This window comes from Gymnoscopelus braueri (assembly GCF_963280865.1).
Source record: "Gymnoscopelus braueri genome assembly, chromosome: 8".
NCBI classification, from domain to species: Eukaryota; Metazoa; Chordata; class Actinopteri; order Myctophiformes; family Myctophidae; genus Gymnoscopelus; species Gymnoscopelus braueri.
The window spans coordinates 27,399,776-27,424,775 of record NC_137609.1 but is presented as its reverse complement, the minus strand read 5'-3'; the positions used below and the strand labels follow the sequence as shown (position 1 = coordinate 27,424,775).

General features: G+C 41.2%; 1 protein-coding gene across 11 annotated transcripts in view; it reads right to left on the bottom strand.

Annotated features, from left to right (window-relative positions):
* Positions 1-25,000, bottom strand: part of LOC308091157 (unconventional myosin-XVIIIa-like) — an 82,960-nt gene that overhangs the window by 17,641 nt on the left and 40,319 nt on the right. For all 11 annotated transcript variants that reach the window (XM_080436560.1, XM_080436559.1, XM_080436567.1 and 8 more), the window contains 15 exons: positions 22,551-22,679; positions 15,632-15,775; positions 14,976-15,065; positions 14,147-14,266; positions 13,745-13,862; positions 11,508-11,635; positions 10,792-10,946; positions 8,344-8,467; positions 7,943-8,143; positions 6,744-6,854; positions 5,574-5,678; positions 5,202-5,348; positions 3,151-3,264; positions 678-794; positions 1-39 (listed from right to left, as the gene is read on the bottom strand). The exon at positions 1-39 is cut by the window's left edge and continues 45 nt beyond it. In XM_080436560.1, coding sequence (XP_080292686.1) covers positions 1-39; positions 678-794; positions 3,151-3,264; positions 5,202-5,348; positions 5,574-5,678; positions 6,744-6,854; positions 7,943-8,143; positions 8,344-8,467; positions 10,792-10,946; positions 11,508-11,635; positions 13,745-13,862; positions 14,147-14,266; positions 14,976-15,065; positions 15,632-15,775; positions 22,551-22,679 — 1,842 coding nt within the window. The remainder of the gene's footprint in view (positions 40-677; positions 795-3,150; positions 3,265-5,201; positions 5,349-5,573; positions 5,679-6,743; positions 6,855-7,942; positions 8,144-8,343; positions 8,468-10,791; positions 10,947-11,507; positions 11,636-13,744; positions 13,863-14,146; positions 14,267-14,975; positions 15,066-15,631; positions 15,776-22,550; positions 22,680-25,000) is intronic.

Sequence of the window (25,000 nt, the reverse complement as noted above, 5' to 3'; positions counted from 1 at the left end):
GGCCTGTAGATCACTGATCTGGGTCAAGTCCCTGGCAGACTAGCGTGAACGAAAAACACAGAGTCAGTAAACCAGTATACATACTGTGTGTGTGTGTGTGTACACACAGACTTTTGTACAACATATTTCTATGTGTCTATAGATGGTTTCTGCTAGGAGATGTTTACACCACTAGGAAGGCTCAAAGCTAATGGAACACATTGCGAGCTGGTAAATAATGGAGGAACAGAATCTTAGCTAGCCTAACTAACAGATGTTTTTTTCCCGATAGTTGATGTCGTTTCCCATGGCAACACTTACAAACCCAGATGTCCACAAAAGTTGGAACGTCAGGGCAGCTGTGTTATTGTTTACAGCCTGAGACCGGCAATAGTCCGCAATTAATGTCATCTCCTGTGAACCAGGCAGCATCTTTCTCTGATAGCAGTGAATAATGACTTGGCACATATACTGGAGTATTTCTCACATTGTAAATCCATTCTACTAAAGAGCAATAACTGGTAATGCAAATGGCTATGGCAGCCTTCATTTCAACATACATTGACCATATTCACATGGCAGCCATTCGCGCGTACGTCACACACTTCTCATGTATTACATCATACTCTACTATGTCACACTCTACTAAAATATTACATCATACTCTAGGTATGTCAAACTAGTATGGCTTGGCTTACTTGGGCGACTACAGCCTTGTGTTTCTTCATCAACTCATTCATATCCTCCTGATCCTCCTCCATACGCGACTGCAGGTCATTCTTCTCCCTCTGCAGACGGCTCACCTGCTCGTCCAACTGAAAGAGAGAGAGAGCGAGAGAGAGAAGTAAGGCCAGAGAGGAGACTTTAGAATAGTGTCAGGCTTTGTCCGTGAGCTATTGAATGTGATAAAGGGTCATTAGCCCGGCAGCAGGCCTGGGATGGTCCTGGATTCTCATCTAATGGCTATAAAACACAGTCTGGCCAGTGTTCTGGCTGGAGAATGAGACCAATTGGAGATAATCAACAGGCTCATTTACCGTAGGCGGGGAAAAGTGCAGGCTGGAGGTGTTCCATATGCAGTTCATCCACTCTTTTAAGAGAGACAGACCCAGACTCGAAACGCACTCTTTAACGTAAGACAATTGCAAGACCTTTCCTTGCCACAGACAAAGCAATCAACAAGTAGAGCACAGGCAGGCGTAGAGTGCTTACATAAATACATAGTGTCATTGTCTACAATCCCTTCTAAAATTCACAGAGGACTGTCATTTGACTGTCATTCATTAGCACAAGCGGCAATTGAAGATGTATTATTTTAGTATCCATCCATGGCTGGATGAGGTGTGCACATTAATACTGATACTATTGCACGTTATTCCATGTTCACGCCTGTGGCAGAGAAGGAAACAGTAGTGGAGCTATCATGGCGGCAAAGGGTGCGAGTTTCCCCAGGCCCCATGGCTCATTAGAGCTGTTTTTCTTTCTTTGTCTTTTTCAAATGTTCTCTCATTTTAGTCATTATGCCAATTCCCCCCATGTGTATAGTCCCTGTCACTGCAAACCCCTAATGCGGGTCATGGGGAGGGTGTAGACCAGTGGTTCTCAACCTTTTCAGGCCGTAACCCCCCAAAATAATCATATTTGAACTGGGGACCCCCCACCCTTATAAGCACTTGGAATGTAGGAGTTGAGGCGTTACATTTTTTAATCTGTTCCACAGATAAATACTGTGAAAATAGCAGACCTGCAAGCTGTAGATCGGCTAGTTTCACAATTCTTGCCTCTTTCTTATATTATTTGACAATTTGGCCAATGTTTGACCAGTTTTTATAGTATAGTTTGTTGATTACTTTTGATGCAGTAATGGTCTTTTTTTCTTTTTTTCTTTCTTTTTTGGGGGTATTAAAAAGGTCTTAAAAGTCCTTAAATGGAGAACCACTGGTGTAGACAACGATATGTCTCCCACAATAGACATCGATAGCCGACTCTTTTCACTTCCTTCACAGTTCCGCTCCCAAACAGGTGTCCCCTATAACCTTACCCAACCGGCCTCCCATCCGTGAATACGGTCAATTGTGTTTGTTAGAGCACCTGGCCAAGGCGCAGTTGCCTAGTCACAACAATGGAGGGCATGAACTTTACCCCTGCACCACATGGACGCCCACGAGAGGGCTGTTTTTGTTGTTATTTAATCGTTTTTTAATCATGTCTCACCACGAGCAATGAATAATTTGTGTTTGATTGCAACTAATCACGACTAATTTGTCAACCAATGTTTGTCATTCCATTGTTGCATGCTACTGCATGTGCGTTCTATAGTATCCTTTCGCATCTCTTGCTGAATCTGTAGTTTTGTAGTCTTAACTACTAAAAGGCGGAGGCTGTGTATGCCGCTTTGCTCTCTTGGGTATTTGATGTGTGTGTGAATAAAGGCATGGTGCTGGGTCACAGCATGCATGGCCTGTTGCTGTCCATCGGCCGTGGTGCTGAACCATTCTGCACTCGATGCATGTAGAGTGTACATGCATCTATTGCTTTGTCCATTGTATCGTGACTTGCAGCCTATTTCTTTTTTTTTTGTGCTTCTGAACAAGCAAGCAATCTTGTTGCTTGCTTGTTCTGAAGCACGCAACGGTTCATTAAATAACAATTTGTGTTTGTGATAGGATATTCCATTATATTTTCTATATTTTACAGTTGTGAATTTTAAAATGATTTAATCAGAATGACCCCTCGAGAGTGATCCGCCCCCTCTATGATGAGAGTCTCTAGCTCCAACCCCTGGAAGGAACATTTGAGACTTCTCCTAATTATGTAACTTTTGTTGTTGCTGGTGATTATAAGTCTATTCGGTCAAAGATTGATGAAAGGTTTATATAATTACACAAAAAGATATTTCTGTGGGAGCAAAACTCAAAATGCTAATGTCTGAGTTAAAGATGTTGCAAATGCAAATATTGTATTGTAGCAGGTTCAAATGTACACTTAACTTTTTGCCTGGTCAATATCAGACCACATGAGCAGAAAACAATGGTTTTTTTCAACATCAGTACACACCCAAATTATATACATTATACAAGTGAGGCAGTTGTACTATCCACATCTTTGTGTTGATTGAATACTTTATTAACAAGTTGCAAACAATACAGCAAGTACCATTCACAGACTCACCGCCATCTTGGCTTTGACCATATCCTCCATTTGGATGTGCAGGTCCTCTATTTCAATCTCCATGCCCTTACGGGCCTTCACTGCTGCAGCGCACGTGAACTCCGACTCCTCCAGCTGTGAGAGAAAGGACAACGAAAGTAGGAGGGAATGAGAATGAGCTGTGGTGAAGGATGCTTCCTGGATGTCTCTAAAAATACCACAATAGCCAGAAGGCTGATGATAATTAAAAAGAAGGGAGAAGAAACAAGTAGTCTCGAAATGCGTTTAATGTCCAACTTGCAGGTTATTTATTTTGCTCAATAAAACATGTTGGTAGGATGCTCACAAAGCCAGGCCAAATTGAGCTTCAGGGGTTTATTTCACCACTTTCAACATGGCATCCCTACATTATTTTGGGCGTGTAGTTATAGGCACAATTTTTGTTTTACAAGCTTTAAACAATTATGAAGTATATAGGGTTTAAGAGGTTGCACTACTTTGATCTGGCTAGGTGTAAGGAGCTTTGAGACTCTGGTAAAACTGTATATTAATGTCGGGTCTATAATGCATTAAAATAAGCACATTTATAATGCATTATAATTCGCTTAAGAGGCATTATAACACTTGTTATAAATATTTATATTATGCATAACAACTTATAACAAGGTTTATGAAGTATTATAAGTGCTGGTCACAATGCATTATTAAGTTCAGCTCAGCTGAAAAGCATATCGTCAGTGTCCAGCCGGGACCAGCTAACTCCATTTTCATTTTTTTTTTTTTTTTTTCATAAATCAACGCTATTGAACCCCCTCTACATCTGTGTAATTTTTTTTTTAATAATAACATATGAAAAGTATTAAAAAGCGCCTCTGACGAAAACTCCTAACTCCATTGGACCCTCAAACTGTCCGTCAAAAACAAACAACTCCCCCCTCCTCTCAGACTCTCAGAGAAGCTCTGCTCTGTATGAGGCAGACAGGGAGAAGATTTTTCAATGCTTTTGGGAGAACATAAACTGGGAAGAGAAGAGAATGTATGTGCAAGGTTTGATAGATGTCACCCCAGTAAAGAGGGGAAGGGTGTCTTCACAAAGGTCATCTGCTCGTGTTTTCTTTTTAAATGTTAATGGACAGAGAATGAGTGTGTGCAGGAGTTTGTTTCAAACATCTCCAAGAGCTCAAGGAGATCATGCCAAAAGACTTTCACAGCTTTTATGACAATCTAAAGCACTAAGAAACACCCACCACACACACGCAACACACAACACACAACACACAACAGTGTGATAATAAAATGTTGATAGGTATATGATAGGTAAATTCAACTGTGGTTGTTATTGTTAGTGCAGTAGGCTACAGATTCTATTTTTCATGAATGTATTTTGTATTTATATGCCATTTATTTATTGTTGGTGTGCCATGATCGCTTTTGTTAAATACATGATTGAGTATTGAGGCAGAATTGTTTGTTGCACTCAACTGTAGAAGAACAACAGTGGTAACAGTTAGATCCATGGTTGTTTACAATGCATGTTAAAATAAAAGTTGTTTAAGTACAGAATTTAGCTTGATCTATAGTATATGAGGATGGCGCTCACCATAAATAGCTGATCTCCAAGCTCACAATGCGTTGTGATGTGTTGTGAGCTTTGAGATCCATTGCCAGCTGTTCTTATCAATGATGGACAAAACCTCCTAACTCCACTTGCACTGGATTTGGGTAAAGTGTTGATAATATAAGGACACATGCAAGTATCTGATAATATATAAAGTCACAATACCAAGTTTGATGAGGCAGTATTGCTTTGTTTTAAAAATATAAGGTTTTCTTCATTTTCTGAAAAATTGATATTTTGTTTTTCATTTCCTGAACAATTACCATTTTGGATTTAGCTGGTTCCGGCCGAACAGCAGAGATATGAAGCCTTAAGTAAAATGAGAGAATAATTGAATAAGTGCATTATAATGCATTATTGATGCAATTTTAATGCATTATAGACCTGACCTTAATATACAGTCTTACGGTTCCACCATCCTTTTTTGTACAATATAGTAAATATAGTGTTGTACTTGATTTTTAAGTTGGGAGGTCTCTCTCTTGTTGGGGGCATTGCTCTTCAGGTGGTCCAGCATGATCTGGGTGTCAGCCAGCAGCACCTTTGTTCTCTTTAGGTCTTTCTTTAGCTTCTTCTCTGTCTCCACATCCCTTTGGCCCACCTGAAACACAAAGCACTTTATTATAACATCACTGCCCTTGTCAAAAATACTAGTTTGTGCAATACTACTGTATGCTGCTTCAGAAACCCACAGCACAAGAGTCGACTCCAAAGGGAATCTTTCAAAGGGTTCAGACTGCTGTAACAATATACAGTAAGTGCTCTACTTGAGCGCGAGCGTGTGCACACACACACGCAAACAAACAAACACGCGTGCAGCGATTACCTGGTCCTGAGCACTCAGCAGTTTGGACTCCAGCTCCCTTCTGTCACGCAACACTTTCTGCTTGTCGTCATACTCCTCTTCGAGCTGCACCTCCATCTGCTTCAGCTGTAGGACACACACACACACACGTGCACACGCGCACACACACACACACACACACACACACACACACACACACACACACACACATACACACACACACACACACACACACACACACACACACACACACACACACACACACACACACACACACACACACAAGGTTCACATAACAAAGTCAGACACAACCCCATCTATCACATGACACGACTGCTCTCACAGGTCAAAGACAAATGGGCCGATGCTTCAGAGGACAGTGAAGCATGTAATCACAGTGTATAAACATAGTTCAACCAAGTTGCAGTCAAAAACTTTGCAACAGTATGAAATCAAAAACGTAAATACCTACTAGTCTGACGAGATGTGGTTGAAACAGTATAACAGTATTAAAGGTAGGGTAAGTGATTTTCTTTGGTTAAAATAAGTGTTAAATAGCTCTATATTGTGATAGTACTCATTGCTATAGAGTGTTTGTTCAGTAAAAGGAGTCTCCTTGTCTTTCCAGCTCTTTATAAAACAGAAAATGCATTTTCGTTTCAGTTTCAGTTTCATTTCCAATTTGATCCAATCAGGATAGAGAACTCAATCAGGATATAGATTAAACAAGTGAAATTGGAAGTGATGACGCTAAGAAATGAGCAGGCAAAATTGCAACTGGAACACTATAAAAATGAAGCTTAAAAATGGGTACTTTCTCCTGATTGGCTGAGATTTTGACACCTACCGGAAAATGTATTTTCTGTTTATTAAAGAGCTGGAGAGACTGAGAGACCCCTGTTACTGAACAAACACTCTATAGCAATGATTACTATCAGAATATAGAGCTTTAACCTTTTTACAAAATACTTTATTTTTTTAACCCAAAAATATCACTTACCCTACCTTTAAGCATACAATAAATTAACAAGGTAATGTTAGGCTTTGGTGGAATGTATGAGCACAGTGTAGTTTAACACGGTTTCATGCACAAGTGTGTGTTTGGAGGGGAATCTGTCAAAGCTCCCTTATTGAGCCTTTGAGCAGATTTTGTGATTATTGTTGGTTCAAGAGGCGTTAGAATGATGAGACCTTCTTATTGCAGGACTGTCTGATCTCCTCCACCTCCTCATCCTTGCTCTCCATTTCTTTGGAGTGGTTCTGGCGCTGTCTTTCCATCTCCATCTCAAGACGTAGCTTGGCCTGAAGAGTGGGGAGACAGATACTCACAGTGTGACACAACAAACGTAATATGTGAGCGTATTGTCAACTGAACACTTTTTCAGTTGACAATACGCTGTCTTTTCAAACAACACTTGAGGACAGAGTCGTACGACAAAGTTTATATTAAGCCTTACACGGTGTCATGACGCTGACACATTCTGAGAATGCGTCGAGTTTCAGTGCAAAGTCTATGGAGACGAAATATTCAACAAAAACAGACCGACAAACCTACAGTATCAGTGTGCTGTCTGTGCACTGTACTCAGAAGTAGTCATAATATACACTCAACACAGCTGAATAGGACTACTGTACGCAAGTTGCAAATATGGATGAAGTATTAAATTAGCAGTTGTAGGTGTGAAATTAAGATTGAGCAACTTCATGGCCTATTTAATGCCTAAAATGTATGTACATCTTTTAGAAAACAGCCATAGACATTTTAGCCGTAGACGAGTATCAAGTGTCTGCACTTCTACTGCCTGTCTGTGTGAGCTCTGCTACCGGGTGCAGCTCCTCACTTTGATCCGATGAGCACCAGAGTTTCTCACTGGGGGTGGACAAGGCACACCACAGGGTTCACCACTTGAGATGGACAGAAACCGACTGCTGTATGGAAGTAGCGAATTTAAACATGCAGTTGTAGACAGATAGACAACTAACTACATGTACATACATACTGTAAACAACCTATCCCCAGTATTGTAGGTAGAGAGCAGGGACAGCTTGGTGCAGAGGATAAGTACATACAAGTGTTGCTCATCACTGGCAGCTTGTTTTGTAAACAACCTATTCATTTTAGGCAGTAAATAGGTCATGTACTTGCTCAATCTTGATTAATAATTTATAAAATAATCTACAGCTGCTAGTTTAAAACTTTGTTTGCTACTTCCATACAGTCCGTTTCTTCACCTCAGTAGTAGACATACACGTTGTCACACAGTGACAGACAGGCTGTCACTCATAACATCAGACATGCCCCAATTATTGCATTTAGCGCCACGAACTAACATGGACGCTGCTGCTGTGAATTCAGCGTTACACAGCGTGTCCCTCGCCACGTCTCATACCTGCTCCAGCATCTGGATGGTTCCAGCCTGTTCGTCCAGTTCCTCTTCCTGGTCTTTGACCTTGGCTTCAAGGTCGCGAATTTGCTTCTTGACCTTGGCCAGCGAGGCCTCGTCCTTGGACTCCTGGGAGGTGAGGTCCTGGAGCTCCGCCTCTAACTGCTGCACTTTCAGGCTCGCGGAACACAGCTCAAGGTCCTTGTCCTGCCGGGGCGATGGCACAGAGAACGTTAGTCGGAGAGACGGACAGAGGCACGCTCACGCGCACACGCACACACACACACACACACACACACACACACACACACACACACACACACACACGGAACAACCCCATTATGCCGTATATAGACCTGGTAGACATCAGGATCTATCAAGGGTATGTGGTGCAGCCTATACAGTACCTGCAGCTGCTGGCGGAGGCTGAACATCTCCCCAGTCATCATGTCCTTCTCTCTGGCCAGCTTCTCTCTCTGGCTCCTCTCTCTTTGTACCTCAGCCTGAGATTGGCTCTGTTCCAGGTCAAATCTGAAACACACACACGCACACGCACATGCACACACATAGACACTTGAGTGGGATGATGAATATTTACTACTGAAGACTGCAACCATATTCTACTGTCCATTGCTCTCAGAGATTATAAATACTGTATATATTACTTTGAAATATCAAGTGTGGCAATTCATATACGGTATTAGAACAATTTCTATCAGCAAATATATGCTAAGCCTAAATTTCTGAAACTTTACTCATTTTGTAACTTTTTGTGTTATGAATGTTGTCTCATTGGCACGAGTAATTTCACTACAGACGTGAATGTTTTACCGTTAACCTTTCTATGAAAGTATCTCTACCATTAATTTACATTTGGATTATAATGGCGCGCATGTTTTATTCAATTGTCTGGGGCGGCAGCATTGAGGCCATGTTGAACTTCACAGTTAAGTGTTCTGTACTCTCAGCTCTGTGTAATTCTCCTTTTCTCTCCCAAAGCACAACTGAAAGTAATTTCTCCCCCGAAGCGTCTTCAATTAGCCACAGGGGAGAAAGTCAGTAAGAAAGAAATAGCCAGCACTCCGAAGTCCTTCTGGTACCTTTAATTCATATGCGCACGGACAGACACAGCAAACACGGACACGTTTCGGGCATCAAGCCTTCCCCAGCATGTATGAAAGTTCACATTTTGCCAGAGCCATGACTTCTCAAGTGCTTAAAGTCTGGAGTCATTTTCTCTGCTGATGCAACGCCGGCGATTACAGACCACCTCCACTATTCAAATGAGTCACCATTGTATTCTAAGTCCAGATGTCTGCATTGTGAGTCACTCAACAACAAAGGAATGAGGATTTCATAATACAGTATGTTTGAGTAGATACACAGACAGACAGACAGACAGACAGACAGAGAGGAGTTTGTCCAGGGACAGGGCACTGATTAATTTGACAGTCAATGTGCAGATGGCTGGGACTGAAGGAGGCAGCAATGGCATCTCCATAAGGCCACAGCCACCTGTTACCATGCTGTGGGAATGGAAGGTGCAGTAAAGGTGCTTTCACATACAGTAAATGAATTGCCAAAATGTGTCTGAAGATTTTTTTCTCCTATGGAGAGAGCAATAGCACTGTATATACCTGTGCAATGAAATTACAGCTTTATTAGACGGAATAGACGCATGCTAATTTTAGAGTGCGTGGGGGTGGGTGGGGAGCCTTGCACCCTACTACTGTACGAGCTGAGCTGCTCTGTAACTAGTTGCCAGACAAGTTGAACAGGGCCGTGGTACCAGATAAACCGGGTGCTGGTCTGGTAGTGTAGTGGGAGCAGGTATACCAGGGTGCTGATCTAGTACATCCTCACCACAGGACATCTGAGTGTGCTGCTTAGTCATATGTTGAGTGCTTCTGTTTAAAGCTAAAGCTGTTATGCAATGTCTTTCGTCAGACGGCAGAGTATTATTAGCTCCACCAGCAACAGGATGGCTTCATGCAGTTATGGAAAGTAACTAAGTACATTTACTTAAGTACTGTACTTAAGTACAGTTTTGAGGTACTTTTACTTTACTGGAGTATTTCAAAATGTTCATGTCTCCAACAACGTTAGTCTCATACTGTAGGAACTAGTGCAGTCTTCAACTACAGTAGTTGACGCCTCATTAATACAGGTTGATGCATTTATTCGTGGTGAAAAATCAACCTCGTTCCAAATTAAAATTGTCACTTTATCGCCGCACGACTTTTTACTGAGGCCAGTTCCGAATTGCAGCCACCTGTAAGTGCTCTTTTAGAGCAGTTATTGAAGGAGAGTAAGGATTCATATTGGTAGGGCATTCCACATTTTTGTGGCATAGCAGTAGAACGAATTTAATCCCTTGTTAGAGCCAAAACTGTCTTGAACGTGATTTGTGGACGTGATTTGTGAACGTGATTTGTGATTTGTGAATGTGATTCAGTGTTCTGTGTGGTACTCATACATTTTCAGACTAATTTATGGCATGAAAAACACATCACGGGTGTGTAAGTCCCTTTATAGAAGAAAATGATAAACAAAGATTTCAGCCTATTGATTAAAATAATAAAAGAAAGGCTTCATTTAGAAAGTGGGACGGGGGGTACGGGGGGTATGGCTAGTAGTGTTGAGCTTATTTTTTTGTTGTTTGTTTGTTCGTAAACCTGATTGTCCAGGGGAACCTATTTAGGAACTTTTGACCAGTGGCTCTGTGGCGACAAAGCCACTTGACCCTTCTATCTGTCTATCTATATGTGACCAACTACCTGCCTGATCATTCATTCATCCATTTATCCATCCATTCATCAATCCATTCATCCATCCACCCATTATGTGATGCTCACTTGCGCTGTTTCTTCTCCAGCTCATAGTTGCGGGTCTGTTGGCCCTCCAGATGCAGTTTGGTGTCCTGAAACTCTGCTGTCAGCCTCTGGCATTTCTTCTTCAGCTGCTGCACAGCCCGCTGCACGTCCTCATTGTCTGTCTGCAAGTCAGCCACCTGCAGTGCACATGCATACACATAGATAATGTACACAAGGATATTCTGAACGTTTATCTTAATGGTATGCAATGCTAATTGAGAACACCATCTCCTTCACTCGGGAAATCAGAATGTCTGCCTGGACTCATTTGTTCAAGGACAAAGGAGAGTTAAGGTCTCCTCACTGTGTTTGTTCGGATGTAGGCAGACAAACAAATAGAAAACACTAACAGGCCTCCATCTTTCAACAATGAGCTACGGAAGTATTAGAACAAAAGCTTTGAGCCTAATTTATGCTTCACTGACAAAGTGTTTGCAAGAACTTGTCCTCAGACAGAAGTGTGTTGTATAGTTAGTATAGTAACCAGATAACAAGCCAAGCAGAGACAGTATATACAGTAAATATCCCACGCATTATGCCAGCCAAACAAGTAACCTAGTAGTAAAATAGCATTGTCATTACAGAAACTTTTTTGCTTTAGTTTGAGCCATCCAGTCATGGCTCCTCTACACTTAAGACAGAGAGTGTCTACAACTTTCGCACGGCACTTTGTTGCTGAAACATAAAATAGGCTTTACCCTTCGTTCTAGATGTCTCTTGCTCTGTTGTTCCGTCTCCAACTTGTCTTCAAACTCCTGCTGAAGTTTCTTTTTGATGAACTCTGTCTCACGGACGGCCCGGTTATACTTTATACGCCACTCTCCGCCTGGAAGGTAAAAGCAGTGTTGAGAAGTAAAGTTTATAACATTTGGGTGTCCTGTGCCTTTAATGCAAGGACCTGCAGAATGTATAGAGGACCTGCAGACTCTATAGAGCAGTGGTTCTCAAAATGGGGTCCAGGGACCCCCAGGGGTCCTTGAGGGGGTTCCATGGCGTCCCGAGCCAAATTGGTTCATATACAGTAGCTTCCAAATCAGTTTAACTTCCAAATCAGAAAAACTTAACGGAGAATTTAAAACAAAATTATAAAAAGAATAACACTTTGCCGTGGGAGTGATTTAGTGAAGTTCTGGGCTTGCTGTTACCATGGATATTTATTGTATACAGTCACTACATCGGTGATCGCGACAGTGGTGAGTGACATTGTTTTTACAAGTACGTATGTATCCATATAGAATCCCATGTGCATCCCTGCAGGCGGTCGGTGTGGATCTATAAATAGGATGATATAATTCATGCGGTTGGATGACAGATGGATAATGAACGTGTACACGCGTATTGGGCTGACGAAAAAGCCCATCTACTGTCTCTGTCTCCGATGTGCGGGCCAGGCTACTTGAAGTGAGGTGCCAAACCTCTAGTTTTATTATACATCAGCAATTTGAAATTTGTGGGAATCATTTTTTTATTATATTTTATTTTTACTATATTATAACATTTTAACAACACAAATCTTGCATGGGGGTCCCTGACACAAAATATTTTCAGATTAAGGTCTGTGGCCAAATACAATCAATTTGGGGGTCAATTTGGGAGTCCTTGACATGAAAGAGTTTGAGAACCACTGGTATAAAGGACCTGCAGACTGTTTGAAATGGATAATACTGACAGGACTGACCCCTGGGGGGGGGGAGGAGGGGGAATAGATGTGGCGTTCATATTAGAGGGAATACTATCTTCCCCACATAAAAGAAAATGTCTTTCATCAAAGCCTTACCTTACAACAACAGCAATAAGGTCAACGGGACACCACCCATTCATTACCTTTTAAGTTTCTCAACTGTAATAATCTAAATGAAAACCAAATATACACCTTCAATACACCTCAGGTAAAAAAAAAAGAATTCCACGTGCAGCATCGCATTTGACGGTGAAGGACAAATTTAAGTGGCACTCTCCACAGTTCTTAACTGACCCTAATTCTGTACCTGTCAGAGGCTATCAGAGCCACAGCAGCGCCTGGGCACACTTTGAGGTGCAGCTTCATTTCTAAGGCTTATCATTTTGGTGGCTGTCCATTTCTCCTGCACATACCACCGCTGGCTCCTCCATCAGCGCTCCCTATTAGCATATATATAACATAATGACAGCTTGCAGGGCCACCGGCTCTGATCCCTTACGATTATTTTCTCATTCATCGGAGGATTGGGATATGCTCTATAATGGCTTGTCTGCAGGGGGAAAAAAAGTGTCACGGACACAACACCCTCGCTGCAAGCACACCCGGAAGCAAAAGAACAAAGACACACAAGCCTGGGATTTAGGCTGGGTAGTATGCATCTTAATCCCGTGGCTGTGAATTAGTATTCTCAGATAGGACACTTAATGCAATTATGCAAGATGTGACCCAGCCACGCTATCATGTTCTCCTGCTTAACCAGCCCAATGGCGCCTCTTATTACCACAGTTGTGACCGGCATGAGTAAGGAATTTCAAACTGTGCTTATAATCCTCATCTGAAGGATTCAGCCCAGCAAGTAAGGCAGGCTTAGGCAGCTGCACAGGGTGGCACAAGTCATCTGGAATAAATGTCTGAAAATGCAGTGGGATCCATTAAAATTTGAGTGCAGAGCAAAGCCTGTAAAAGCAGCATTCTAAAGAAAATCATCTCTTGTTCAAATGTATAAAAAATATTCTAATAATATGAATGCACTCATATTACTCTAGGGCATGCTTTAATGGACTAGTTAAAGCCACTGATCTCAGAAGCATGGACCATTTCCAGCCAGAATAATAAATCTCACTCGACATTTATTTTAGCCTTGTTATAAGCTGTGAATGAACATTAGCATTCGAGGCAGCAAAAACGATCAGGGTAAAAGGAGCCTCAATGCGTTTGCCCTGCCAGAGCCTACTGGAAGGTATTCAGACTGACCAGCGTCATCGTCGTCATCCGCCAACTCCCCATTCAGCTCCGCCGTTCTCAGGAGCCGGGCCTCCATCACCTCCACCTCCTGTGACTCCATCTGCTTCTTCATGGCATCAAACTTGGCCTGGGACGGGACAGATTGTAACAGTGAGCGGTCGGAGCAGCCAGGTGTTCACTGTAGTTCCTGTGGCACCCCGCGGGTCCATTTTGAGCCATTGTTACATCCTCAGAGTCAAATGAACACTGCAGATTTTACTGTGTGTGTGTGTGTGTGTGTGTGTGTGTGTGTGTGTGTGTGTGTGTGTGTGTGTGTGTGTGTGTGTGTGTGTGTGTGTGTGTGTGTGTGTGTGTGTGTGTGTGTGTGTGTGTGTGTGTGTGTGTGTGTGTGTGTGTGTGTGTGTACTGTACCTGTAGGTCCTTCATGTCCTTCTCTAGACGCATTCTTTCTGAGGTCTCAGTCTCTAATAGCTGTGACGCTGACTCTGCCGTATTCCTCTCATCGGCCAACTCTGCCAACAACTCTGTGATCTAGAGGACACACACAAACACACACACACACACACACACACACACACACACACACACACACACACACACACACACACACACACACACACACACACACACACACACACACATACATACATCAGACACAGTACTAACAGCAATAACAACAACATGATAAGCAAAAAGCGTCTTCCGGGTGTAATACAAACCAGCACTTCCTTATTACCATACAGGTAAGCAGTCAAACCTTCACATGAATCCATAGGGTGTAACACAATGACTGGCCTCCACACTTTAGCCCACTAATACCGGGAAAGCATCTTTGTCATTTTAGATTTTAGCTATATTTTAACCACTTTAACCATTATTTTATACTTTGGCTATTCAAAAATAGCAGATCTACAAGTTCATGAGCTTGTAGATATTTTTGGAAAATCGTGAAAATTGACGCAAATCGTTGAATATAGATATTTTTTAAAGCGAACATTAACTCAAATCTTTGCTTCTGGGGGTCCCTGGAACAAAATATTTTGAAATGGGGTTCTTTGGCCAAATACATATAATTTTGGGGGTCCTTGACATGAGAAAGTTTGAGCACCACTGATATAGCAACATACAGTTTTGAGAAGACTATTTAAGGTGAGGATTTGGAAGATTTCTTTGGAATCGGTCTCAGGTCTTAATGGGTTAATTTCAGCAGTGCAACAACACAAACACAACAAAGACACACCCTGCTCTCCAGTCGATCGGTGTTCAGTCTCAATTCATTCCTCTCTTTCTCCACCTTCTCCAGCTTTGACCTCTGCAGCTGGATGTCCTCCTGAAACACAGAGTCGCACCATAAGACAGGATAAGATAAGTAGCCAAAAAGAAAAGTAGAGACAGGGTCCAATAATGGCATGGCTCCCATGTGGCTCTCTGACATCATATTGATGATGATATTAGTCTTGCCCAAATGTGGAGAGACAATGGGATGTCAGGGGGACGTTCTGTATCTATTTTTCAGTGCTTTGCATGAATACATTTGTAGCGAGGCATTGTGCTGTAGGCAAAACATTACAGGTGCATGCACTCATGTTTAACTTTATACAAACAATGATGTAAGTTATCTCCAAATTGGGGTATGGTTTCAGCCTGATGCATTATCAAACATCCATTATCAAATTAAAGTTAAATATTTCAGAATGTATAAAACAAAAGAAAATGGATCTTCTATGTTAGCCTACTCAATTTGGCACCAATAGGTCCAGCGGATTGCGAGGTTAGCAATGGACACACACGCACGCACACACACACACGCACACACGCGCACACACACACACACACACACACACACACACACACACACACTGTACATAATGTGCAGTCATACAATAAAGCACTTACATCTTTGGCTCTCATCTGGTCCTCAGTGAGCTGGACCTTGATGAGTGGTTGAACAGTGGTGAAGAGTTTCCACCAGGGCCAGTGCCTTACACCACGGTTCTTCAGTATGTTCTTCTGGACGCAGCGGATGGCCAGATGCTGAAGCTGTGGGGATATACACACGCACGCACGGACACACACACACACACACACACACACACACACACACACACATACACACACACACACACACACACACACACACACACACACACACACACACACACACACACACACACACACACATTAGCATCACTCCACGTTTCACAAGTTTCACAATAGCTTCAATTGGGCCTCATTCACAAAACGTGCATATGATCAGATTCAATACTAGCACTCAAACAATTGTTTCCACGAATATAGTCTGATTCATTCATTCTTCTTCTTAGCTGACTTTGTTTGTTGATACACACAAAATTAATGTGTGCTCTGAGACATGTGTATGTGTTTGGAAACCTGTGTGAAGTCACTTACAAGTTAAAATGCCTTATTCTTTAGGCAAAATGAATTACAGTAGTGCCAAACCTCACTAACAAAATGTTTCAGTTCCAAACATTTGTAAAATAAAATAAAACATTTAAATTAGGCCTGTTCAACCTGCCAACGAATAACAGGATTTTTTATTTCTGTTTTTAGTTGAAGCATTCTGAGCTGAACATTATGTCCCTCAATGTGTAATTTGTGTTTGCAAGAAAGCGTTATTAAACTCTAATAGCAATTATCCAATAGTTGATAACACGAACACCATACAAATACAATTCATAGTCTTGCCATCTGATGAAAATGTAGCCTGGATAACAGCTGTCTGTTTCTTCTCCTCATTTAGAAATGCGAGCAATATTTTAATTTCACTTTCACAAAAGTTCAGCTTATACTGTACTCCATTGTGCAAGGAAATCACTTGCCAAACACCACATCAACAAGCGAACAACGCATTGTGATGCAAAGCGTCGTCAGCTTGTAGATCTGTTCTTTTTGGCGAGCGACACCATCATACTATGGCGTGTAATTAGGCTTTCCTCTTCTTGTTATTGCTCCCTTCATTCTTTATGCCTTTTATGGTGGCTAAACTATGCAAATGATTCATACAGGCATGTGCATTCAATTTATCAGGGTGGGATTCACCATTTGATGCCCACAAATCAAGGGTGTGCACACATTTCATGAATATGACGCTGCTCTTTTCTTCAGAACAGAAATAAACTAAAATATAGTTGAGATTTAAAGCAGCACTATGTAACTTTCCTCTACTACCCCGGAGTGCTGACATTTTTAAAATTTTTACAAAATTACATTTTATTAATTAAAAAAGTTATATAGTGAGGCTTTAACAAGAGTTTAGTGAATGAGGCCCATGAATTACGTGGATGGGACAAACAAAAACAGAGGGTATCCTTTAATGTAATTCTCAATATGAATGGGAAATTAAAGGAGTAGTTCACCCAAAAAATTACTTATTTTCTATCAATTGCACACCCCATGAAGCCTTGAATCCATGGATTTTTTTTGTTTTTTGTCGCATTCCTAAGCTAATAATTTGATTCCTGTCTCTTACCACAGGTCTGAATATGAAAAATCGGACGGAACCAACTTGATCACTTGACTATAGAGATAATGGGTACCGATTTGCATGATGTTTGGACAAAATTTGTAAAGTAATATAAAAAAGAAAAGTGTTGCAAAAATCGGCCTCCTGGTGGCGCTATAATAGGGCAATGTCAAAAGAGTGGTATTTGTTCTTCATCATAGTACGAATGTGCGTGCAAAGTGTCACCGCAATCGGACGCTGCGTTCATGATTTGTGGCATTTTGTTCAAAACGGGCCACTCCTGCAAACTTTAGATGTCAATGTTAGCCAATCAGGATGGAATATGAAAAATTAAACAGATCCATCTAGATCACATGACTATAGAGATCATGTGTACCGATTTGCGTAAAATCTGGATACATTCTGAAGGCTTAATATCAATTTTTTTTTTTACATAAGTCGGCCTCCTGGTGGCGCTACGAAAGGCAAATGTGAAAAATGCAGGGCAGATGTTTTTCCTTGGCCTCTAGGGAGTGTGCGTGCAAAGTTTCACGCAGATCGGTGCAGTTATAGTTAAAAACGCAAATCTGCCTTTTATAGCGCCACCATGAGGCTGATTTGAACATTTTCAAGTGGCATTTATTCCTCGGCCTAGTGGGAATGTGCGTGTGAAATCTCACGGAAATCGCAAGCTGCGTTCATGATTTGAGGCATTTTGTTGAAAACGGAGCAATCCTTCAAACTTTAGAAGCCAACCTTAGCCAATCAGGATAGAATATGGAAAATTGGACGGATCCGTGTTGATCACATGACTATAGAGATACTGTGTACTTATATGCGTGATGTTTGGATAAAATCTGTAGGAATACTATATATGCAAAAAAGCGGCCTCCTGGTGGCGCTATAACAGGCCCATGTGAAGAATTTGGGGCAGAGGTTCTAATCTGGCATCCAGGGAGTGTGTGTGCACAGTTTCGCTGCGATCAAGCCAACGGTGCCAGGGATTAGCTGTACTCAAAATGACAGAATGACAGACGGAAGGACACACACACGGACGGACAGGGGGTAAAACATACTCTCGCCATGCCTTTCGGCCTGGCGGAGACAATAATAGTTTGACTTCAATTCTAGCACATTAAATCACTGGGTCCCAGAATGAACAGGTTAGCGTATGTACAGTCGATCAATAAATATAAGTATAAATGTGCAATATATCACCATTGAATCCATGAATGTGAATGGATATATTTACAGGCTATAAACAGTGAAATAATTGGAAAGCTGTTCATTCAGCGTTCTCTGGAGTGGTGATACAGAGCACATTCCAAGACTAGCGTTGTGTTTATTAATTAAATCAAACATGTCGGCAACTAATTCCAAGTGTTATACGATTTCCATGCTGCTTATGCGCGAGCATTTCTGGCAGAAGCAGATTATGGGCAAACCCAATTAGAGCGACATAGTTCTCAGCGTCTAGGTACACTGTGCCCTGAAGGCACCCTCTACGACCAATTAGGATTTGTCACACCATGAAGGCATTAGCATGCAGTAAAAATGCATCAAATCTCCGACAACCACATCAAACAGGGCTCATTTGTAATATTTAGCCCATAATGAGTTTTACAAACAAAAGATTAGACCACTTGAACAGCGTGAATAAACAAAGTGTTACATTATATCACATTGAGAGGGTATGACAGTGTGCGACGAAGACTGGAATTGGAATGAGGCAAGATTATGACAAAACACATGACCTCCATGCTATGCCATCTGCCTGAACACTCTACAGATACCTAATGTGCAGCTTAGCAAAAGGACTGGGAGGAAATGTCACGTTTTCGGTATAACAGATGGGTATGAATGTGTTTTTCTGCCTGCCAAGTGTGTGTGTGTGTGTGTGTGTGCGTGTGTGTGTGTGTGTGTGTGGACTTTAAAATGAGAGCTACTCTACCACAGGGGGCAGTACCCGCTCTACCACCTGGCTCCACTGCGTATCCTGCTACCCACCACTTATTATGAGACTTTAGCTGCTCTACTCAATATCTTAGGAATTATAGCTCTGTATCTCGGTGGGCATGCTAATATGGTAAAATATATATATATATAAATAACATTAATGTATTGTCATAGGAAAGTTGAGATACTATGTCATATTTTGTGATGTAGTTTTGTCCTAATTGGTGGAGTTGAGCAAGATCGCTATATCGTTAAGTCTAATTTCCTTTTTGAGCAATTGCAAGTTAAAACCATTAATCATGAATGCTCATTACATTTGCCCAGTCTAAAGAACAAGTGAAACATTGTTTCACTGCAATAGAACATGTCGATTTGAAGTCATACCTGACAACAGATGTTAGACTGTCTTCATAGTTTCATCATATTGAGTCACATCTCTCAGCCCATAGCACGAGGTGGGCGTGGGCCTGGTGCCAAGTGTTGTTCAACTACGTCATCGTAACCTTTTATCTTTTTACCTGTAGCTGTTCCAAAAATGAAAGGATGGTTTGCTGTCTTTTCATCTTCTCTAGTTAACTTTAGATATACAGGACAAAAGATTGTTTTAAGGTTGAATCATTTCTTGATGTTACTCAATAGATGAGTGATACTGTGACTCAAGAGGAGAGATAGAGATTTGCACTCTGAGTGCACTTTGCTAGTACCTAAAATGCAATAGTATCTGCATGTCATGGCATACAATGTGTAGCCTGCTCACTTCCACCTTTTCATAGATTCAGTATTGCAGTGATTGCTGTGACAAAGTAATGCTGTTTTATTTTGATTATATTGAAAAAATATAATCAAAACTGGACTTACTGAAATGTTATGACCACAGTTTAAAGTAAATCAACTCAGGAGGAACTACTTGCAACTCTTGAACTCCATTTCTTATTGTCTCCGCCCAGGCCGAAGGCGTGGCAGAGACTATGTTTTACACCCTGTCCGTTCGTCCGTCCGTGCGTGTGAGTGTCTGTGGCGCTATAACAGGCCGTTTCACGGTTTTACCTATAACTGCACCGATCTATGTAAAACTTTGTATGCACACTCCCTAGAGGCCAAGGAAAAACCTTTGCCCTGCATTTTTCACATCTGCCTTTTATAGCGCCACCAGGGAGGCCGACTTATGTAAAACATTTTTTTAATATCACTCCTTCAGATTGTATCCAAATTTCACGCAAATCGGTACACATGATCTCTATAGTCATGTGCTCGAGTCAGCTTTGCAACATTTATATGCCATGGTCCATGAAATATCAATAAGTGGGACAATGGCACAGCCACACAGATTCAACTAACTAACTCAGTGTCTCTACTGGGCCTGTTCTCACATGGAACAAATCGTAAATATGCATATTACCCCATCTCTACCCTGCAAAGACTGGGTATTTCACACAGTACAGAGGCACAGCAGCCAAATCAATTTCTACGAAGGGAGAAGAGCAAGGGCACAAGTGGATGTCATTAAACAACGATTATTCTAAGACTGGGTGGCAACACACTCAGTTAATCTCCCTCATGGAGCAAAGGAGCAATGGTTCTCCCTCAGTAATATACCACTTCACTGGCCCTGTCCAATTACTCTGCTGGAGAGGTGGTGGATTTTCAATAATAAGGCACCAAATTTGATGGGGAAGAAAAGAGAATTTATACACTCAGCATATTGTATTTATCTTTCAGATGATTCATGCAAAAAGATGTAATGACACCCATGTAACTTTACACAATGGCAGGTTTCGCAATATGCAGAGTGATATTAGTATGTCTGCTTTGATGCAGTGATTTACGAGTATTATTGTGTAGCCATTGTTTTCATGTAACTAACCATGTTTTGTTGATGATGGATTACAGCAGTGTAACCAAATGTGAAGAAAATACCAGTGGAAATGCATCATGACCGCAAACTCTTCTGTCAAACCTGTGAATGGCCTTTTCTGAGGTACATTGTAAATCCTTATTTAATTTTCTGCAGTAGGAATCTAGCAAGGGGTCTCTTATATAGGGGTCAAAAGAAAAATATCCATATCCATAAGTATGTTGTGTACGTATGACATACTGTACATACTTTATATTGATAATATCATAATAACATTATAATAATAATAAATAAATACAAATCGAATATATCTAAATTAGAAAAACTAAAATTGCCTACTATATTGTACCTCGCCAAAACAGAAGCAAAAAGTTACAGAGCAAAATAAAGTGACTCTTATCTTTCCATTATAGATACATTTACAAGAAAAGATGTGGGAGGGCTCAGAGGAAAAAAAGACCCCTTAGCTAATGGATTTTGTAATGGTACAGCTGTCAAGCGAGCTTGCACGGTTCCTTACTGCTGACTTTCTGCCATTTCCAACAGATTAGAGAGCACCAAGGTTCTTGGTCTGCCTCTCTGTGTGAATAATGACCTTTGAACTTAATAAGAGGAACACTGTGGCCTTTTGTGGCTTACCATTTTCAACCAACACCCATTACTCAAAAGCTGCTTGCGTTGCTATACAGTATGTGGGTAAAAATGTCAGCAGTATAAAAGCCAGTCCTAAGACACTACAGGAAGACACTAGTATGTTCTATTGTGGCCTATAATATATATTCATAAGAATTTGTTAACATTATTTATTGGCTTCACTGACATCACCAAAAGAGAAGTTGATTGAATTAAAAAAATATATATATTCTGCTGGTTCATTATTAAATGTAGTGAGACATACTGTACATGGAGGATGGAGAGAAGCAGCGTGTCAGCAGTATGTGAGGTTCACTTGTCACATGTCATGTCAACACATGGACCCTGTGAGGAGGCTGATTGGATAGCTTAGGATGCTGTGGGGGCCGGGTTAGACTAATGGATTTGAGTGCAAGTAGTTCAAGTGTAAAGGAAGGAGTTGAACATGCAGATACATTGGGGCTAGTCAGCACTAGTAGTCTAATAGCAGAGAAAACAAACCCTCACGTCCTCAAGGCCTCCGAAAACTCACATATTACTTATCTCTAATAATCCATTAAAAAGGCAAATAAACAGTAAACAGCTCATTTTGATAATAAGGTTAGAGTTGATTTACATTTTCTCTTTTTAGCAAATGTCAAAGAGTAAAAAAAATTCCATGAATAAATAATGTTGTCAGACTTGGATCTTTAAAACTTCAAACTGAATCACAATGGAAATAAGCTCTCAAGCTCTCAAGCTGTTTTGTGTTTCATCCTTTTGACAGATATGTACAAATGTATGGTCATGTATATGCATTTTTTGTCAATAAAAACAACACTCAATGAATCAATCAACCGCTGATACCGCCACACACCTACATACACTTTAAATCAAGTCTTTTGATTCTAGTGATAAGCCATGCCTACCTTTCTCTTCTTGAAGGCCTGTCGTGCCAGGTAGCCACTGCATGAAGCTTGGAACAGGGTTATATTACGTTTAGTCTGCTCATCCCGCTGCTCCTCCAGCTTAGCCAAGGTCCCAGCTCTGAAGAACAACTAGAGTAGGACACACACACACGCGCACACACACACACACACACACACGCGCGCACACGCACACGCACACGCACACGCACACGCACACGCACACGCACACGCACACACACAAACACAAACACAGGCAAACACGCACACACACAAACAAAGAAACTTTAAACCTAGTTTTGGGGTTTATACTTCATTTATACTTTGTCACACAACTGTCACTGGATAAAGTATAAATGAGCCCTTAGATCATTTCAGCTAATCACAAAGGGTATGATTGCTCCCAAGATGGACATTCAGAGGTGAGGTCATCCATGGACATTTGGTGTACAAACACAATGAAAGAAAACAGGGCACCTCTGAAGTGCACTGAATCGGTAAATCAATATGGAACGCCATAATCTGTGGCCATGAGAGTCTTATCTGATTGAGGAAGCTGTGATTAAGTTATTATCTCTCACAATCAGCAATATATCCGTCTAATCTGGGGCAAAGGTAAATACACAGTTAAACCTAGAAACAGTAAAGGGATCACAGGACAGCCTGTCGATCCCTCACAGGGATTAGGTACGGTGAATGCCTTCAAGACACGAGCACAGCGAGCAACTAAAATGAATGGATGATGATGAGAGATCTGTCTCAAGCCAAGGCTCTCTAGCCTAGCTCCAGTGCTTTATAAATGACCAAAGCCCTATGGGTGATCTGTTAACAGGAAAGAGGCTGGAAATGACAGAGTAGCGTCAAGTAGGGGGAGAATCTCTAAACCAGTATGGATGGGGGAGTGATGCGTTCAATGACGGATGTCAGAGTAAAGGGAGTCGCGAAACGGCACAGGGGATTACGCTGAAGACCCTTATTGAAAGGGAGACCATTGGCTAATTCCTGAGTATTTTACCCATACTGTGTGTCTACTTACCACTTTAAAAGCCACTACACGATGAAGGATGACGTGCAGTTTGCATGCACATGTCTAACAGTGAGCTTTATCCCATTTTAAGCTTTGATTCCACGGCAATGAGGATATTGCTATCATAATTGGCCTGCTAGTAAGACAGAGGCTGCCAAGATGTCACAGGAGTGCTCAACTACTTCTGAATCAAATTCACACTCCAAACGTCAACATCCTCTGCTTCCAAATCAATTCATCGTCATTTTCACACACCTATAGAAAGAGACCTGAAAGGCATACAGTACAAACTATACTTATTGCATTAAAATGAAATCAAGTTTTGGTCTGAGGATAAAGGTTTTCTCTCCAATAAAAGTTTAAATTGTTTTTATAGACAATCTGCGGAGTGTCTTTGTTTGTCCTGTTTTAAATAAGGTCCAGTACAGTACACATACTGTACTGCAACTGGGAGAATGAGATCCATTTTTAACAATGATTTTTCTTTGGCTGGTGGCCACTTTCCAGTTTATGGGATTAAATCTGAGTACGGCTAGCGGTGTGAAATGTGATTCGTCAACAAGTACCACTCTGAAAAATGGCAAAGAGGCCTATTGCTTGCAGGATTATGAATACAAAATGATGGTGTTAGGCAGAGCCTCTGACGATCTGTGATCCAGAGACTGGCAGAACAGGTGACACTCGACACTTCCCTAAAAAGTGACAATTCCTCAAGGACAAACAAATGAAACAGGAAGTGCACAAATGACTCATAAAGTAAAGTCTTTGAGTTTGTTTACTGCTTTGAGCAGGCTACATTGCCTGCCGGAGGGAATTAACTGGCAGAGGTGGCAGTGCCTGGCAACTCTCCAACAGACAAAAGGAAGTGCACGATTCGTAACTTAAAGGTAGGGTAAGTGATATTTTTTGGTTAAAACAAAAAGTATTTTGTTAAAAGGTTAAAGCACTATATTCTGATAGTAATCATTGCTATAGAGTGTTTGTTCAGTAACAGGAGTCTCCCCGTCTCTCCAGCTCTTTAATAAACAGAAAATACATTTTCCGGCAGGTGTCAAAATCTCAGCCAATCAGGAGAAAGTAACCATTTTTAAACTTCATTTTTATAGTGTTCCCGTTCCAATTTTGTCTGCTCATTTCTTTGTGTCATCACTTCCAATTTCACTTGTTTAATCTATATCCTGATTGAGTTCTCTATCCTGATAGGATAAAATTGGAAATGAAACTGAAACTGAAACGAAAATGCATTTTCTGTTTTATAAAGAGCTGGAGAGACAAGGAGACTCCTTTTACTGAACAAACACTCTATAGCAATGAGTACTATCAGACTATAGAGCTATTTAACACTTATTTTAACCAAAGAAAATCACTTACCCTACCTTTAAAGGCAGGGTAAGTGATATTTTTTGGTGAAAACAAAACGTTTTTT